Here is a 19422-nt window from a genome sequence, read left to right as displayed (position 1 = left end):
GCTTTCTGGTTTGCTCTTCATGGTTTGCTCAGCCTGCTTTCTTATACTACCTAGGACCACCTGCCCAGGGGTGGCACTGCTCATTGTGAGCTAGGACCTTCCACACCAGTCAGTAACCAAGAAAATACCCCACAGACTTGCCTACAGGCCATTGTGAAGGAGATGATTCCTTGAGGTTCCCATTGCCACTTTTTCTCCAGGGTACTCTTGAGGAGAGAGAAGTGAGAAATATTTAGATAGAGATACCTAGATGACCAGAGGAAAGACAGAAACATAGGATTGCCTTGGGAGGGCCTGGGTCAAAACCCAACAGCCCAGAACTTTATTCAAAAGGGCTTTTTATAACAATGCCAAGGGGTGAGACAGAAGACCTCCCCCTTGCTAGATACAACCAAGTGTAGACCCTTCCAGACACCTAGTCCAGTCATTGTCTTATGCAGCCCTGCTGGTAAAGCAAGCTCAGATCTCACTAGGAAACTTCTGTGGGTTCCCACACCCAACCTACTATAGTGTGTGTCAAGTAGACAAAACTGACCAGCACAGAAGTATACTGTAAAAAACTTAAGCGTATGGCTGCTGTCTCCATATCTTCTGGGACAGACAGGTGCTAGGTAAGTGCTTGAACATCCAGGAACATACTGCTTTAGTCAAGTGCTTACCACCTGCATTTTTTCAAGTAACCTTCATTTTCACATTTTGAAAAAACAAATCAATTTATTGTCACCTCCAGGAAACGACAGTAAAGCAGCTCCAGTCCCCGCTGCCGCTGCCGACCACCTTGCCTCTGCTTTCAGCGAGCATTGCGTCGACAAAGACGGTCATCGCGAACCCCGTGCTGTACTTAAATAACCACATCCATGACATACTCTACACTATTGTGCAGATGAAGACACCACCACATCCCAATGTCGAGGACGGGAAGGTAATGTGAACCTTGTGACCATTTGTTGTACACACTGGGAAGGTAAATGTCTTGTATGTGCTCCAGTTTGAGGGCAGGGAGTTGAAATGTTTCTATGTGCTGCCTTTCACTTCCAATGAGTTCAAGACTGCAGTGAGTGCAATTTAGAAGGATGCATTCTTTTTCTCCTTTTTTTTTTTTTTTTTTTTTTGAGACGGGGTCTCACTGTGTTGCCCTGACTGTCCCAGAACTCACTCTGTAGACCAGGCTGGCCTCGAACTCACAGAGATCCACCTGCCTCTGCTTCCCAAGTGCTGGGATTAAAGGTGTGCGCCATCACACCCAGCTTAAAAGTAACATTCTTAATTCTAGCAAGGCTATAGTCTTCCGTTAGAACAGGTAAATACTTTTTGTAATAAAACTAATTTTCTAGACAATATTCTTGCTACTTAATCATTTAGGTTTTCTCTTCTGTCAAATGAACTACTAATCTAGAAATATTAATAACTTTGTTCCTATGTCAAGAAAATGTGAAAATGTAGGTTGAGGGATGGGTACCTGAGAAAACTCCTTGAATGAAATGGCTCCTGAGAAAATCTCCTTGTTCACTGATGGTTGTGTTGATTGGCAGCTGTGCAGTAGGTTAGAGGCCATCAGAACAGAGTTACTGCCGTAGATTAACCCTCTACCCTGCTCTGAGTGCTTAACTAATGAGTCCAATCCGTCCCCAGAGCTTGGCGGCCGTGAGAGCTGCCTCTACTGCCCAGCTGTGTACACGAGGCTCTAATTCTAGGTCCGGCACTTCGTGCCCAGTTGCTTCCTAAGTTCTTATCCTTACCCCTCTTTTGACTGGCATGTTTGATCTCTGTTGAGAGATTCTTCTGAGGGATCCAGATTGCTAATCATATCAACTTATTAGAGATTTCGAATCTATAGCATGAAGCAACCCCTATCGGTATTCTTAAATTATTTGTTAGGCTAAGGAATAAAAAAGATAAAAGCAAGTTGGAAAATGCTCCCTTCCTTAGAATTTGGACAAGCCCCCCCCCACCCTTTCTGTGTTTTGTTTTGTTTTTTTAATTTTCAAGATAGGGTTTCTCTGCCAAGTGTTGGGATTGCCACCATTGCCTGGCTTGGGTAAAGCTTTTAAAGACATGGAACTACTTCTGAAGTCCCTTTGAATTTTAATAAATTTATGAGTCTGAAATTATTGATTCAAGTGGAGTTTAAACTGTGTGTTTAAAATATTATATGTAGAATTTTTAAACTTTCTAAAAACAAATTTTTATGACTTTCCCTTTCCTATGAATGCTAACTAAGTTCTTTGCTTTCTGGAAAATGAGCATTACACACAGTGCGTGGTTTACTTCCTGAACAGCCAGTGTTACTGATAAGATGGAATCTTGTGTCATTTCCTAAGGTGAAGCTTAAACAGAAGCTCTGAAAGTTGTGTTCAGAGTTGGCTTCAGTTTTCCTTTTGATGTCACTGTGTAAGTTGATGTTGTAGCTTAGGACAAGACCTGGTCTCATCAGCACTAGTCTGCTCAGGTCTGGTAAATGTCAGGCTCACAGCAAGTATGTATTTGATAAAGATAGTCTGAATGAGTCAGCTTTGTTACTGGGCATTTCTATAAAGATAAATGACTTTTTGGTTTAAAAGTAGGGTTATCTTCTTTGGGATCCGTTTTATATATGATATTGTCGTTTCCTCAGTGTTTTCTAACTTTGAAGATATTGCTGTGTATGGAAATGTCAGTACCAATTGTAATTGTGGCTGTTTTGGTTTTAGGTGCACACACTTCATTCACTAGCAGCATCACTTTCTGCATCAATTTACCAAGCATTATGTGACAGTCATAGCTACAGGTAAAAATAATAAAATAAATAAACCACCCAAAGTAGTTTTAATACAGCACCACATTCAACTACTCCAGACTTCTGTAGGATTCTCTTTCTTAGGGCTGAGAATAATTCCCTGGTGTAAATGACATGTGCACTTTAATGGATAAAATAGACCCAGAAAGAAAATAATAATTAGTTGGTTAGTTTAGATGTCACCTAGTGACAGAAGAGAAATATAGATTATGACAAGCAGTAATGTGAGTGATCCTAATTACTGTCTTTTTTAATTGTACACAATGTTTCATACTAGAGATCCCTGTTCCCCTCAGAGATCAGTTTCTGAAACTGGGTCAGCTTTTACGTGGTTAACTGATTTTCAGTTGAAAAAAAAACTTGAAAAACAGCTATTTCTTGAAAAAAGACACATGCTTAAAATGTATTAATTTAACTTATACTTTTATGTGTGATGTAGAAGTTGATGGTGTCGGTTGGTTTGTTTAGGCAGTACTGGGGATCAACTCTAGGCTGTTGTACAGATGTGCAGACATGTTCTACCCCTGAGCTATACTTCTCCAGACCTCTGCTTTTAGAGACAAGGCCGCAGCATGTTTCCCAAGCTGGAGCTCACTCCGTAGCTCAGGCAGGCCTTGAACTTGTGGTCCTCCTGTCTCATCTTCCTGAGTAGCTGGGATTACAGGTCTGTACTACTATGCTGGCCAATTGATATCAATTAAAATGATTTGAGTTTTTCTAAATATCAAATTGCCTTTTTCTGTTTATACTTTGTATTTTAATGACTAGACTAGCATAAGTTGTGAGAAATGGAATCACTTGGAAGGATGACCTAGATTGAAATGAAATACATTAATAACTGAAAAAATTTTAATAGAAATATAGCTGCATGAATATATGCCTAGACTCTTTTCTTACAAAGGTAGCTACCCTTTATGGGAATATCTGATTTTAAAATAAGGAGTTACTCTCTCAAAAATGGCCTGCACTCTGTTTTTATCCTAATTAGCCCACACTTAAATGACTCCAAAGGTTTGAAATTATAAGTAAGGAAGAAAATTTTGATTTAGTTGACACGGTCATCAAATGACCACAGATAAATTATTTGCTATTAGTCACTGGCTGAGATGGCACCGAATGAGGTTGCAGAGACTTGCTTCAAATGTAGGTTTTTAGGCTCAGCTGTGACTCATCCTTTGCAGCCAGCTCTGCCTTTTGCTCTTCTATCCTCCCATTTCCACACAGCTCTTTAGAAAGGGGAATCATTTTTGAGGGGCATTGGTCCTAGACTTAGATACTCCTCAGATACAGTTCCCTGGTTTGTAGCTCACCTTCTGAATATATAGCTGAGATTAAGCAGTTTTGCAGAGCTAAACAATACAATAAACTCAGACCCTGAACGGTTTTGTCTGCTGTGCCCCCGGCTTACAGTGACCTTCAGCTTCAAAAAATGAGCGCAGGTAGGAAGTGTCTTAAAATAGTAAGAATCCCCTGAAAAGCACCAAAATCACCTGCCCAGGGTAGTAGGAACAGATGTTCTGTTTTAAAAGACTATCAGTAAACATTTGTAACTAATTTCAAGAACATTCTAAAATGAGTTCTCATTGCAAAAGTGAATTTGATGTTAAAACCTTTTGATTTATTTACAATCATCTGAAATAGATTTATGTACAGTGCAGTGTTCACTGCCTTTCCCAGTGCAGTGACTGTGCCTGTTTGTTCCAGCAGTCAGGCGGAAGGAAATCAGCTCACAGGAATGGCTTATCAAGGGCTTCTCTTAAGTGATCGACGGCGACTCAGGACAGAGAGCATCGAAGAGCATGCCACGCCAAACTCGGCTCCTGCTCAGTGGCCCGGTGAGAATTTCAGCGGTGGTGTGCTGTGGCGGGAGTGTTTTTTTTTTTTTCTTTCAAATCCTTTCGTAATGAAAAGAAATTACATTTACTTATTTATTGTGTGTGTGGAGGGGGTCCATATGCTGTTGTATTTAAAATTAATTTAAGCAAAAGTTTCCAGTGACATTGAACTGACAGTGGTCCTCTGCCCCGGGACTGCAGGTGTGCGCCACCGCACCTGGCTTCCTTGTTTGCTTTCTATGTGTGTGTATAGCTAAGGCTATTTTGTCTCAAATATTTGGGATTTGGTTGTAGGCAGAATACTCTTTTCCAGTTAAATATTTCAGTGTATTTTTATGTAAGAACAGATGTTCTTAGATATAAGCAGAGTGGTTACCAAATTTAACATCTCAGTGCTGATAGACTATATTGTCTTCTAATTGAGACCTTTTCATCTGTCATCACATTGGCCCCTTTTTTATGGCCAATGGAACATTTAGCTGTGATAATCCCCTTAGTCTCCTTGAATGACAACTAAAGCCTCTTCCTTTTTCCACGCCCCTTCCTCTCTTCCCTTCCTCTTGCCCTCCCCTTCCTTCCTCCCTCACTTGCACTTTTTATTTGTTCCTTTTCTTCTATTTTGAGGGTTTTGGTACAGTCTTGCTAGGCGTCATAGCTCCGGCCTCTGCTTCCTGAGTGCTGGACTCAAGCAAACACCACTGCTGTGTCTGGCTCCCTCCTTTTTTGTCTTTCCCGACCCTGACACTTTGGGAGATTGTGGACTCTCTGGTCGGTTTTAAAGAATTCTCGCCGGGCGGTGGTGGCACACGCCTTTAATCCCAGCACTCGGGAGGCAGAGGCAGGCGGATCTCTGTGAGTTCAAGGCCAGCCTGGGCTACAGAGCTAGTCCAGGCCGGGCTCCAAAGCTACAGAGAAACCCTGTTTCGAAAAACAAAAACAAACAAACAAATAACAAAAAAAAAGAATTCTCCTCAATTTGGGCCTAATTTTTCACTTAATGTTAGATTCAGGTTATGTATTTTTGAGAGAGAAATCGAAAATAAATGTGCCCTTTTCATTGTAAAGTATCTGGAGGCACCTGCTGTTACTTGTTATTAACTTGATTGCTTGGTAAGGTGTTTCTGTCAGTTTTCCTTTATAAAGTTACTGCTTTTCTTCCTTCATAATTAATTAGAAACATTTAAAGTAATAAAATACGAAGTTTTAGCATACAGTGCTGATTACTGTCTGAGTCAGAAAGATTGTGGAGTGACTATATGGAGACTTCCTAATTCTGTTCTCTTTCACCATTGTCTCAATTAGGGTTTTATCTCCATGAAGAGACACCATGATCACAGCAACTCTTATAAGTGGAAACATTTAACTGGGGCTGGCTTACAGTTCAGAGGTTTCGTCCATTATTGTGATGGCAGGAAGCACGGTGGCATGTAGGCAGACATGGTGCTGGGGAGGTCGCTGAGAGGTCTACATCTAGAATGGCAGGAGCAGGAAGAGAGAGTGACAGTGGGCCTGGCTTGAGCTTCTGAAACCTCAAAGTCTCCCCAGTGACGCACTTCCTCCAACAAGGCCACACCTCCTAATAGTGCCACACTTAGGAGCCATTTCACTCAAACTGCCGAAGCTATAAAGTTGGAATGCTACTGTAAGGAAGAGCTTCGTCTTCTCCTCTGTAGTCTATAACTGACCAGTTTGGTGGCTATGAATGACTCTTACTTCATCCTATAGATTATAATCCATTCCCCTAATTATTTATACTTACATTACAAAAATGCCATTTTATAGGAATAGGTACTTAGTTTAGTTAAACTGCAAATATGTGTACCTTTTTTCTGTTTGTACTTTATACTGATGTTTTTATGACACTCTATGCTGTTACAGGTGTGAGCTCACTTATTAATCTCTTGAGTTCTGCCCAAGATGAAGACCAGCCAAAACTGAATGTTCTGTTGTGTGAAGCTGTTGTTGCTGTTTACTTAAGTTTACTGATACATGCACTTGCCACAAATTCCTCCAATGAGTTGTTTCGGCTTGCAGCCCACCCATTAAATAATCGAATGTGGGCTGCTGTTTTTGGAGGGGGTGTGAAACTTGTTGTGAAGCCTCGGAGACAATCAGAAAGTATTGCAGGTAAGATAAATCTGATACAAATACTGTATATAAAGATAAATAACTTCCAAAGTTCAAATAAGATTTTTTAATGCCTTAGTTATTTACCTTAAGAATATTAATTCTTTTTAGGATAATAAATAGCTAAAATTAGAGTAAAGCTAGAGTTTTTTTACCTTTCTTTTTATAGAAGTAATATTGTTGAGGTTGGAAAACCAGGCCATGTTTGAAGAGAATAAAAAGAAACAGCAGTAAAGGTAACAGTGAGGGAGGGTAGTGTCGAGGGAAGGAGGTCACTAGAGACGTGAGGAAGTCCCTGCAGTTGTCACCGCACTTGACCTCAGATTACATTGATGGCCATGGAAATACGGTGTTAAAAATTCCAGGGGTGTGTGTGCCTGCGTGGGTGTGTGTTTTCTTCATTATGGCAAGAATATATTTTTATTCCACTTTTTAAGCTTGTAGGATAAGGGAAGGGAAGGTTTTTTTTCTTAAAACACAGAAAGCACCTTAATTCATGTGCAGGAAAGGAATGGTCGTCTTACAGTCAAGTAGTAAGCGACAGTAGGAGTTCACATGACACACTTGTGCCTCTGTCCTCAGTGCCTGCATTTGAGTGCAGGTGCTGGGGGTGTGACTCACCAGCTCCTGTGGCTTCTGCCCTCCCTTAGCCCACCCAATTGCAGTGCACTTGAAATGTAAAAGGTTTTCTCCCAGGTCACATTGTTGTTTGTTTGTGGTAAGTGTAAGATATTTCCTCCAGTGCTGAGGATCAACCCCTGCGCTTGGTGCTTATTAAGCAAGTGTTCTCCCACCGAGCTTCCCTCCCTATTTGTGTTAGTGCTCTCCATTAAGTCGTCCGTGTTTAAAACTTGTGAGAATGCATTCATCTTTGTATCCACTCATCCCCTAAACGTGCTCTCTCTCAGGAAGTGTTCTGTCTCTGAGGTGTGACAAGAACAAGACAAGCAGGGACAGTGGGAAGAGAATGGTGAGGAATGGTCATAGGCCGCTTCAGTTAGGATGGTGAGGAGATAGGATCTGATCAGGTTGCGCTTGCAGCAGATCCCTAGGGAGGTCTGTGCCGTCCGGGATCAGAGCACTGTAGGCAGATGGAAGGAACAATGAGCAGAGGGAGGACTGACTTCCTTTTCTAAGAAGCCATCAGAGTTATCGTCAGTGGGGAGAGTGGTGTTTCAAGGTGAGGGTGGAGGAGTAACTGGGGACAAGGCCATTTAGGTTTGTGGATCATACTATAGACCTCAGCTGTTGCTCTATGGAAAGAGAGAGAATGATGGAGGATTTTAAGTAATGACAGGCGTAGGTTTTCTAAAGAGCCACCCTAGCTACTTTGTGGAGAATCAGCTATGCAGTAGAATAAAGGTAGAGGTCCTGGGAAAGATGCTTTTATAAGATAAATGGGGGTACCATCAAGTGTAAGTGGATAAATAACCCATGCTTATGCAAGCGGCCCTAATTAAACTCATTGGATTGTACACACACATAAACAAAAAGAAATGAAGCCAGGTGTGGTGGTGCGTGCCTTTAATCCTACCACTTGGGAGTCAGAGGCAGGTGGATCTATGCCTCTGAGGCCAGTTTGGTCTATATAGTGAGCTCCACACCAGCCAGGGCTACATAGTGAGACCCTGCCAAAAAAAAAAAGGAAAAAGAAAAAGAAAAGGCGTGAAAGCAGAAGAGGAAGAGGATCAGCAGAGTGGGAGGCGGACATGGTAATGGAGGGTGATTAATCACAATGCATTATATACATGTCTGAAAGTATCATAATGAAACCCATTGGTGTGGCTGGAGAGATGGCTTGGCAGTTAAGAGCACTGGCTGTTCTTCCAGAGGACCTGGGCTCAATTCCCAGCACCTACATGCAGCAGTCTGTAACTCCAGTTCTAGGGGATCTGACACCCTCATACAGACATACATGCAGGCAAAACACCAATGCATGTGAAATATAAAAATTTAAAAAGCAAAAACAAATCTTAAAAAGAAACCCATTAGAATTTCTAATGCATATTTATAAATAAAAAAACAAGTAGATGAATAGTGTGATATTTGCATCCAGTAGAGTGTTTCTCAGCCTAAAACGGAATGAAGTACTAATATATACTGTAATGTGCATGAACCTTGACTTAGGTTAAAAGAAAGCAGGCATACAAATACAGAATACATGTTATTACCTCTGCCTGGGTGACACATCTAGAGTAGACAGATTCAGAGATAGAAGAGCCTGGTTTCCACTTGTGACGACAGTGCTCTTGAATAGGTTGAGGTGGTCATTGTACAGCATTTGAAATGTAGTCAATGTCACTGGCCGTACACCTTTTTTTTTCCCCCCTGGTTTTTCAAGACAGGATTTCTCTGTGTAGCCCTGGCTGTCCTGGAACTGACTTTGTAAACCAGACTGGTCTTGAACTCACAGAGATCCCCCTGCCTCTGCCTCCAGAGTGTTGGGATTAAAAATGTATGATACCATTGCCCAGCTCAGTTTTATATCATAAATTCTACCCTAATTTTTTGGGGGATTTCTCTGTGTAACAGCTCTGGCTGTCCTGGAACTTGCTTTGTAGACCAGACTAGCCTCATACTCACAGAGATCTGCTTGCCTCTCTGCCTCCCCAGTGCTGGGATTAAAGGTGTGCACCACCACGTCTACCTTAATTTTAAAAGATTTAAAAAATAATGCAAGCAGGTGAAAGTTCGTAATATTTTGGATGTGCTTTAAGAACATTGCTGTTGGAGTTTTTAAATGACTTTGATATTTCTTTATGTATAATCCTTCCTCTGGTTTTTACCATTCACCATACTAGTTCATACCTTTCTCACACTATCTTCTACCTCCCTCTTAATGAACCAAACACATGGGACTAGCTTAAGAAGCTTCATTGAGAACTGCCCATAGGTAAGCACCTAGCCACAGACTGGATTTGGTCTGATTCTGCATGTTGGCCTTGTTATTACTCCCATTCTAGCTGGTGTCTACACAAGTGCTGTAGCCCTCATTTACAGAGACTCCTTTGGCCATTTATTCTGGTTGGTTGCTTTTTCTCCTTTTCCATTGTTCTTCTGCTATTTTAAAAAGATATTTTGTATACCCTTATACGCTACATATTCTTGAATCAGTTTTGTTTTTTCGGTTTTTTTTTTAATTTATTTATTTAATTTTTAATTTTTGAGACATGGTCTCACTATGTAACTCTGACTGTCCTGGAATTCACTATGTAGACCAGGCTGGCCTCGAACTTGGAGATCTTCCTGCCTCTGGCTCCCAAGTGCTGGGACTAAAAGTGTACTTCGTTACACCCAGATCTTGAATCAGTCTTGAACCATAGTCTGAAACAATCACTCAGTCACTCTTGTAAATACTTACAGATTATACCATTTCTTTAATGCAGGTTTAAAAATAATTGTGTGTGTGTGTGTGTGTGTGTGTGTGTGTGTGTGTGTGTATGTGCCTGAGTGCAGGTACCCTTAGAGCCTAGAAGTGTGTGTGTGTGTGTGTGTGTGTGTGTGTGTGTGTGTGTGTGTGTGTGTCAGATCTCCAGGAGCTGGACTTACATGTAGTTATGAGCTGCCTGAAATTGGTTCTGGGAACCAAATTTGGGGCCTCTGTGAGAGTAGTAAGTGCTCTTAACTGCCAAGCCATCTCCCCAGCTCCTCTTAACGCATCTCACAGGAATTACTTAATCCATAGTCTGTCTAGCAAGTAACTTCATGGGATGATGTCCCCCTGCTTCTTTGCCATGGAATATTGATAACACTGTAGCCAGGAAAGTTTAGAAGCTCTGATACAAAGAATTAGTTTAGAATGTAGCATGGCAAGAGGAGGAACAGAAGAAAGTCTGTAAACTAATGCTGACCTTTAAATCTCATTCAGCACCTCCTGTTCCTTCTGAAGACATAGATAAACACCGAAGGAGATTTAACATGAGAATGCTGGTCCCTGGAAGGCCTGTAAAGGATGCTACCCCACCACCAGTGCCTGCTGAAAGACCATCTTACAAAGAAAAATTTATTCCTCCTGAACTTAGTATGTGGGATTACTTTGTTGCAAAGGTAAGGGTATGAAGTGTGCAGACTTTAAATGTGTCTGTTTTATTGACTCTTGTGTATGTGTCACAGCCAAGTGATGGAGTAGCTTTTGGGTCAGAAAATTTAATCTCTCAAGTTCAGAAACCAAATAGTCCTGGAACACTTAGCAATTATCAAATGATAATAGATGAAAGAAATTAAAGTCATTTGGGAGTTGGATATAAACTAGAAGTCAGTTTATTAACTTATTATAGACTCATGTTTTTAAATTGATGGGGATTTTGTTTATTCTGTAGTCTTTGCTGTTGAAGATCAGCATGGATTTAGAGGAGGATTAATCGGGCTGTGGGGAGGTGCCATGACATCTTTGTTTCTCCAAAGCAGAGAAAATTGGTCTAAAGACCAGTGTCCTTATGATCAGTGTACTCGTGATGATTCAGGCTGTTAGCCCTGTCTCATACAGTGTTGTTGCATGCAAGTACGCCTCTTGCTTTCCTCCGCTGTGCAGGAGAGTTCATTTCTTGCTCTTGCTTGTATTTCCTCTCTTATATGAGCTAACACTGTAGGCATGCTGCTATACATGCCAGTAAGACCTTGTATCTTAGTGTTCGTGTTTGCTTGTTTGTTATTTTTGAGACAGGGTTTCTCTGAGTAACCCTGGCTGCCCTGGAATTCACTATGTAGAGCAGGCTGGGCTTGAACTCAGATCTGCCTGCTTCTCTGCCTCCCAAGTGCTGAGATTAAAGGCGTGAGCACCATTGCCCGGATTTTCTTAGACTCTTGAGGCATTGAACCTCCTGTTTTCTTTGTATACTGTGCTGCTCTCTTAGAATTTTTGGTTATTTAGTGGTCTGCAAAGTATGTCCCAGAATACCAGCATCAACAGCCCTTAGGAAGTTATGAGAAATGCACTCTGGGGCCCCGCCTTTCTAATTAAAGATTTCTCCTTGCCATTTATAAAGCCCATTACATCATTAATATAAATAGTGACAGCATTAAGATTTATAGATGGTAATATGCTAGTTTATTTTCATTTTAAGATATTTCTCATGACTAATACAAAGTTATAAGAATTTAGAAAATGCAAAAACATATTAAGAAAAAAATATGCCAGGAAAATGGCATGTTTATATTCCCAGCACTCAAAAAGTGGAGGCAGGAAAATTACAAATTTGAGACTGACTTCATTAAAAAGAATAGAATTATTATTTAAAATATATATAATTGGATTATTACACATAGTTTTATATTTTGCTTTTAAAATTAACATAAGGCAAACAATTTCTATAACATTAAAAACAGATAGCTAGCTGTGTGGGGTGGTGCACACTTCTAATCCCAGCACTCCAGAGGCAGGCGGGTCTCTGAATGTGAGGCCAGCCCGGTCTGCATAGCAGGTTCCACGCCAGTCAGGAGTACACGGTGAGACCCTTTCTCAGACAGTGAACAAACAAACAGAATCCAAAAAAACCCCATATAACTGTCATTAAACTTTTTCTGTTATGGCAAACTTCAGATATGTGCAAAAGGAAAAATAATTTCTAAATCCTTATCTATCATCTAGTTTCAAAAATTGTCAACTCATTGGACAGTTATTTCGTTTTACCTTTATTTACCATTGAGGGGTTAGAAGCAAGTGTAGACCTCACAAGATTTCATTCATAAATAATTAGTGTTTTCGGATACAGGGTCTTGCTGTATAGCCTTGTGTAGACTGGCTTTTGACTTGCCTCAGTCCTCCTGTTCCCACCCCATAAATGCTTAGATTATAGGCATGTCTCATACCTGAACAATATTTAATTTTTACAAAGAGTTTTAGAGCTGTCGAGATGGCTCGGAGACCAACTAGCCAGGATACCTGAGTTCACTTCCTAGAGTTCTCATGAAGAGGAAAGACAGGACCAGCTAACTCCACTGTCCTCTGACCATGGCATGCATGCACACACGATCATTTTTTCACAATCTACATGTCAGAAGCTTTGGAGGAGGGCAGCAGGAGGGCTCATTGGGAAAAGGCACTTGCAGCACAGCCTGGTGACGAGTTCAAGCCTTGGTCCCTGCATGGTGAGATGAGAGAACTCCTTTAGCTGTCCTTTTGACTCGCCCTGTGTGGCATAGTCCACGTGTGCCCACACACATGCATACAGCCACACAAAATAAATACATGAATTATTTTTAAAAAAGAGTGCTTTAAAGCTAGATTTGGTGGCAAACAATTGTAATTCCTGCTCTAGTACTAGGAATGTGGGAATAACGGGGTGCCAGTTTGAGGTCAGCCTGTGCTTTCCTTAAAAAATAGACAGATTTTTTTTTTGATGGTGTGTGCCACCACACCCAGCTTAAAAAAAAAAATATGTGTATAGGTGTTTTGCCTGCGTGTATGCCTGTGTAGCACATGATGTAGTGTCCAAGGAGGCCAGAAGAGGGTGTTGGATCTACTGGAAATGGCATTGCAGGTAGTTGTGAGCCACCATGTGGGTACTGGGAATCAAACCCAGGTCCTCTGGAAGAGTAGCTTGTACTTGCCCACTGAGCCATCTCTCCAGACCTCAAAAGAGCATATTTTAAAAGAACCACACTAACATTAACTTACTTTAAATGACATCAAGTATCCACCATTTACACTTTTCCTTTGTATCTTAAATGTTTTTATATGGTTGGGTTTGCAAGTTAGGATCCAAAATAAGATTCAGACATCTTATTTAGCTGCTATATCTTAGTCTTTGTCTTTGGTGGCGGTGGGGATCTTACATAATCTTATCTAGTTTTTTTGAGCTGAGCGGGTCATAGGATGTGGCAATTAGGGTACTCCTCCAGTGACACTGTCTAGGGGAATGCCAAAAGTGTATCAGTAGTTCCATTTTTATAACTACCAGGTGTAGGGCGGAAAGGCAGTCCTTGACTGGCACCTGGATAGAGGTGTGATGGAGAAGTATGACAAGAGAGGAATCAGAGAGAAGTGATGAAATTGGAGCCCTTCAAACAGGAAATGATTCCATCCGTCTAGAAGTAGGCATAAGTTCCTAGAGTAGCTTAACATAAGATCTGTATAGAAAACCAGGGGTATGCAGAGCAAAGGGCATTTCACATCATTCAGATTAAAGTTCATTAGAGTGTTTGATAAGCTTGCAGGAAAATCTATTCTTTGGGCTCGCTCTTGGTGTTTTTGTTTTTGTTTTTGTTTTCTTCTCCGTGACTGAACTAGAGAGTGATGAACACTGTGATAGCCTTTGGAGTGACTGGAATCACAGTATGAGGGCTCAGTTAGATGCCTTCTAAAGCCCTGGAATTTGGTCACCTGTTCCATCCTCAGAGAAACTGCTTTGGAATCCGTTATGGTTACCATATTGTATTAGACATTTGGAGTGACCAATCTGAACCACCACATGTTACTAGGGAAATCAGGGTGCCGTCTCGCTAATAGAAGAATTTAAGAACAGACTGGAAAGCAAGGGGAAGACAGAGTTGAGCAGAGAAACTCCAGGAAAGAAAAGTTCTTGGCAGCTGCTTGCAGGAGGGAGATAGAGAAAGCCATGCTTTGAGTTAAGCATGGAGGGCAGCCATGAGGCTACTTGTCTGCCATAGGGAGGTAGGGAGCTACAGAGAAAGAAAGAAGAAGTCCAAAGCACCAGAAAAAACACATTTGGGCTCTGGCCTGTGTGTGGAAGAAAGAGACACAGGAGAAGAAAAAACAGGAAGAATTATAACTCTCTACTCTTTCTTAGGTAGCATATCATTTATTGATGTGTTAAATTCTAAAAGATAATTCTAATTATCTTGTCTCTGTAGAATCAAGTGAGGCTCAGACTCATCTTCCTCTACACAGTTCTATTGAATCTCAGATATTTTTCCCCTGGTAATCTTGACTTTGGTAAATTTAGAACCTACTAAAGAAAGTTTTACTTAGATTGACACAATGTAATGTATTTGGTTTTAGATCAGAATAAAACTGTATGTTTAAATACTTTAGAAACGTTTAAATGTTTTAAATATGTGCTATATAAAGTATATTTAATGTTACTAAGTTGCATATTTACCAATGGCTTTGCCTTTTATTGCAGCCATTTCTTCCTTTGTCTGATAGTGGGGTCATATATGATTCTGATGAAAGTGTTCACAGTGATGATGAAGAAGATGATGCCTTTTTTTCAGACACACAAATACAGGAGCACCAGGATCCTAATTCTTATAGGTAAATAAGCCCTCCATCCCCTTTTGACCTTCTTTTGCAGAAAAACTTGATATTATTTATAACTATATGCAGCTGGATGAGGTAACTAACACCTTTAATCCCAGCAGAGGTAGGCAGAGAACTCTCTGAATTCTAGGCTAGCCCAGTCAAAAACCCAAAAATTAAGAATTAAAAATTGAGACAAAGTTTATCTATGTGTTCCTGGTTAGCCTAGAACTTGCTATGTAGACCAGGCTAGCCTCAAATTCCACCTGCCTTTGCCTCCTAAGTGCTGATATTAAAGGCATTTGCCACCAATGCTGGCTTTCAAATTTGTTTTTGAATAAATAAATAATATTACCATGAATTTATATTAAAAGTGATATATTTTAGGAATTCTTTACCTTTCAGGTAAGTTTCTAGAATAGCTTCCATGAACATTATAAAACTAACATTTTATTGAGGAAAAAAATATAACATGCTTTTAGAATTTAACACATCAATAAATGATATGCTACTACATTTTGTGTGACTGTATGAGAAATATTTTCTACTAGGTAATTTTCTTATATTCTAAATGTGATACATTGTTAAAGTTTGTTTCCTTCCTTCCTTCCTTCCTTCCTTCTTTCCTTCCTTCCTCTTTTCCCTCCATCCCTCCCTTCTTTCCTTCTTCTCACTATGTAGATCAGGGTGGACTTGAACTCAGAGAGATCCACCTATCTCTGCCTTCCAAGTGTTGGGATTAAAGGTGTGCACTACCACACCTTGCCTAAAATTTTATTTTTCAATAACTATAAAGGAGCCATTTTTGTGTAATAAAAGTCAGAGACCACTTTTCTGGGTTGAAATTGGGCCAAACAGTTGATAGGGGCATCACTACTCTTTTCTGTGATTCTGTTTCTAGGTTGATAAGTAGTTTTCTTGTTTATTTTGTTTTGTTTTCTCTTCCCAAACAGCTGGGCTCTTCTGCATTTGACAATGGTTAAGCTGGCACTTTACAATATCAAGAATTTCTTTCCTATTGTTGGATTAGAATTCTCTGGTGAGTTTGGAATTTGAAAGTTGTCTTAGTTAGAGTTTCTATTGCTGTGAAGAGACATCATGACCACAGCAACTCTTATAAAGGAAAACATTTAATTGGAGCTGACTTACAGTTTTAGAAGTTTTAGTCTGTTATTGTCATGGTGAGAAGCATGACAGCATGCAGGCAGACATGGTGCTGGAGAAGGAGCTGAGAGTTCTAAATCTTAATCCACAGGCAGCAAAAGTGAACTGGCTTGAGCTTCTGAGACCTCAGAGCCCACCCACTAGTGACATACTTCCTCCAACAAAGCCACACCCATTCCAACAAGGCCACACCTCCTAATACTGCCACTCCCTATGGACCAAATATTCAAACACATGAGATTGTGGGGGCCATTCCTTTTCAAAACACCATAAAAGTCAATGCTGTTAAATCAAATAAATTACTATTAAGTTAATGTTCAAAATCTATATAGAAGGACATTTAATATTTTAAAAATATTGCATTAGCTATTTTGCAAAGTCTTCTATTGCAGGCTCCAGTCTGAGGTTTGAATTTGATATACAAACTACAGTCTAGGGCTGGAGAGATGGCTCAGTGGTTAAGAGCACTGACTGCTCTTCCAGAGGTCCTGAGTTCAATTCCCAGCACCCACATGGTGGCTCACAACCATCTATAATGAGATCTGGTGCCCTTTTCTGCTGTGTGTAGACAGGACACTGTGTACATAATAAACAAATAAATCTTTGAAAGAAAAATAAAAAAATAAATAAAAAGAACTACAGTCTGCCTAGAAGACTGAAAGAGTAAGAATCCAGACCAAGAAAGCTAGACATTTGTCTCTGCTTATTTTAGTGCCTTCCATTTTGTTGAAATAGGATTAAAACTTAAGAATAGTCTTACAAGATTGATGTGTTCAAATCTGTCTATTTTCAGAAGTCTTGGCTGTAAGAGTTTAGATTTTGCAGATTTGTAGTGACCTGATTTTCTTACCTTCTAGAGCTCCCTGTGACATCACCGTTAGGAATTGCTGTCATTAAAAACTTGGAGAATTGGGAACAGATTCTGCAGGAGAAAATGGATCACTTTGAAGGTCCACCCCCTAACTATGTCAACACATACCCAACTGACCTCTCAGTGGGAGCTGGACCAGCTATTCTTCGAAACAAAGCAATGTTGGAGCCTGAAAATACTCCATTCAAGTAAGAAACTTCTTAGAACCCTGGTGGTAGTATAGCATGGTTTAACTTTTCTGGGAAACAGTTTGACAGAGGATGTGAGTAGCCTTTAGAATAGTCTTTACTGTGAACATGCAGCCAGTCTTCAGCAGTGTTCAATAGATACAGTACTTTTGTTTTTGGTTTTTCAAGACAGGTTTTCTCTGTGTAACAGCCCTAGCTGTCCTGGAAATCGCCTTGTAGACCAGACTGGCTTCAAACCCACAGAGATCTGCTTGCCTCTGTCTCCCAAGTGCTGGGATTTAAGGCATGTGCCACGACTCCCAGCTGGCGATACATTACTTTTGTAGTTAGGAAAGAAGTCATTCATCATCTTCTGTGTTTCTTACTTTTGGAGGAGATTTGACAGTAATCTGCATTGCATTCAGTGTTGCTGACTTTTTGTGGATAATTTCATAAAGGAAAAAAGAAGGTTTTATATTATTTTGATGCTCTATCTGCCCACCTCAGCCCTTTTGATGAGCAGCATGCTTTCAAAAAATTATTTTTGACCAATACATAAAAATGATATTTTCATAGGTTGGTATGTGATATCTTGATGCATATACACAATATATAATATTTAAATCAGATTAAACGTATCTGGCTGCATGCTTTGTTTTGAACCAGCCATGTTTAGGAGTAGTGTTCACAAGATGATATCCTTAAGCAGTTGGAAATGCTGTCTGTTACTTTATATTCACCAATGTGCTTTTACTATCTGGAAAGCCTAGAGTGTAATTTAAAAAGAAAACAGTGAATCTCTTGATATTTGTCTCCCAGTTCATTCAGTGTCATTGGAAAATTGATTACTAGATCAAGCAATTATTTTCAGGAAAGCTAAAATTAAGGGGGAAATAAATCATAAGGTTTGTTGAGCTTGTAGCTGTGTTCCTTGAACACATTTGGAAGATTTAAAGCAAATGTCTGCAAAAGCTGTGTTTTCTGTGAGCTGATTGGCTTGTCAACCATTTGTCCATTTGCTAGATCTCGGGATGCGTCTGCACTTCCTGTCAAACGGCTCTGGCATTTCCTTGTCAAACAGGAAGTTCTTCAGGAGACATTTATTAGATACATTTTTACTAAGAAGAGAAAGCAAAGTGAGGTATTCCAAGATTAATTTTTTTCTGTTGTAATTTTTCTTTAGTCTCTCTTTTTAATGTATTTGAATTTTAGTACTTGACTTACTTTGAAAATTTATTTTTGGATGGGTTATTCTCTGTTATTTTTTAGACATCCTGAGTAGTAGCCAAAGCTTATCAAGCTGCAGTGAGCTTTTATAAAACTTTATTTTTCCATTTCATAGCAATGAAACAGTGCAAGTTCCATGATAAATCACATATTCAAGTGGCAATTGGTAATTCCTTTAAATAAATGCTGTTGGACTGTCACATATAATAACTTTACAGTAAATGGTTTCCAGAGCCTAACATATAAATGGCTGTACTCTGTGATGCAATCCTTTAAATAGTAATTTAAAATATAACATAGTCCCTTAAGCATGCTACTTATTTTTAATTTATAAATGAACAAGTTTTTTTCTTTTTCTTTTTTTAATTGAAGAGGGCTTCTGATTCCCTGGAACTGGAGTTAAGGTGGTTTACAAACTCCTGATGTGGGTGCTGGGAAGTGAACATAGGTCTTCTGCAAGAGCAATGTGCATACTTAACTGCTGAGCCATCTCTCCAACACCAATGAACAGGTTTTGAAATAACAATTTTAAGAAAACTCTGAGAGAATAAACTAGAGAAATACCAAAAGCAAAATAAAGGATGAATACCCTAAAAAATTAAGGTGTAGGTTTAGTCTTATATGGTAATTCCTAAGTCAATATTAGTAATGCATGCATGAGTCAAGAAGAATCAGGAATTTATTTAGGTGCTGACAAAGGATCTCTTCCTTGAAAGACATTTTATTTAGCATTTCATACCTTCTGGCCTTCTGTGAGGCAATGGGTAGACTGCAGAGCTTACAGAGCAGTGTCAGACACAATTGAAGGATTTGCAAGCAGTCTGTGAGATAAATGAATTGTATTTCATTTAAAAAGGTGAAAATGGAGGACAGTCTATATGGCGCAACTTCCCAAGGTCAAGTGTAGAACTGCTGAGGCTTTTCCTGTACCTAGGCCAACAGCATCCACCACACTTGTTCTTGTTCAGTTGTTATCTATGTACATGGTAGTACCTGTGACGTCACTGGAGGGTCCTTGTGAACACCAGAGTGGGCAGAGATAAAGCAGGCACTTC

General features: G+C 39.9%; 1 protein-coding gene across 4 annotated transcripts in view; it reads left to right on the top strand.

The window, feature by feature from the left end:
* Dmxl2 (Dmx like 2) overlaps positions 1–19422 on the top strand; it is a 129457-nt gene that overhangs the window by 95459 nt on the left and 14576 nt on the right. For 2 of the 4 annotated variants that reach the window (XM_052760576.1, XM_052760596.1), the window contains exons 25-33: positions 731–922; positions 2691–2767; positions 4484–4611; positions 6490–6738; positions 10607–10785; positions 14823–14953; positions 15892–15977; positions 16960–17161; positions 18164–18281. In XM_052760576.1, the coding sequence (XP_052616536.1) occupies positions 731–922; positions 2691–2767; positions 4484–4611; positions 6490–6738; positions 10607–10785; positions 14823–14953; positions 15892–15977; positions 16960–17161; positions 18164–18281 (1362 nt within the window). Of the gene's footprint in view, positions 1–730; positions 923–2690; positions 2768–4480; positions 4612–6489; positions 6739–10606; positions 10786–14822; positions 14954–15891; positions 15978–16959; positions 17162–18163; positions 18282–19422 lie in introns of all 4 variants that reach the window. The other 2 variants (XM_052760568.1, XM_052760587.1) reach the window with 1 other exon arrangement.

The sequence above is a fragment of the Peromyscus californicus genome, unplaced genomic scaffold, assembly GCF_007827085.1.
Source record: "Peromyscus californicus insignis strain IS unplaced genomic scaffold, ASM782708v3 Scaffold_11__1_contigs__length_118956290, whole genome shotgun sequence".
Lineage (NCBI taxonomy): Eukaryota > Metazoa > Chordata > Mammalia > Rodentia > Cricetidae > Peromyscus > Peromyscus californicus.
The sequence above is the reverse complement of the archived record's forward strand: the minus strand, read 5'-3'. Positions and strand labels throughout refer to the sequence as shown.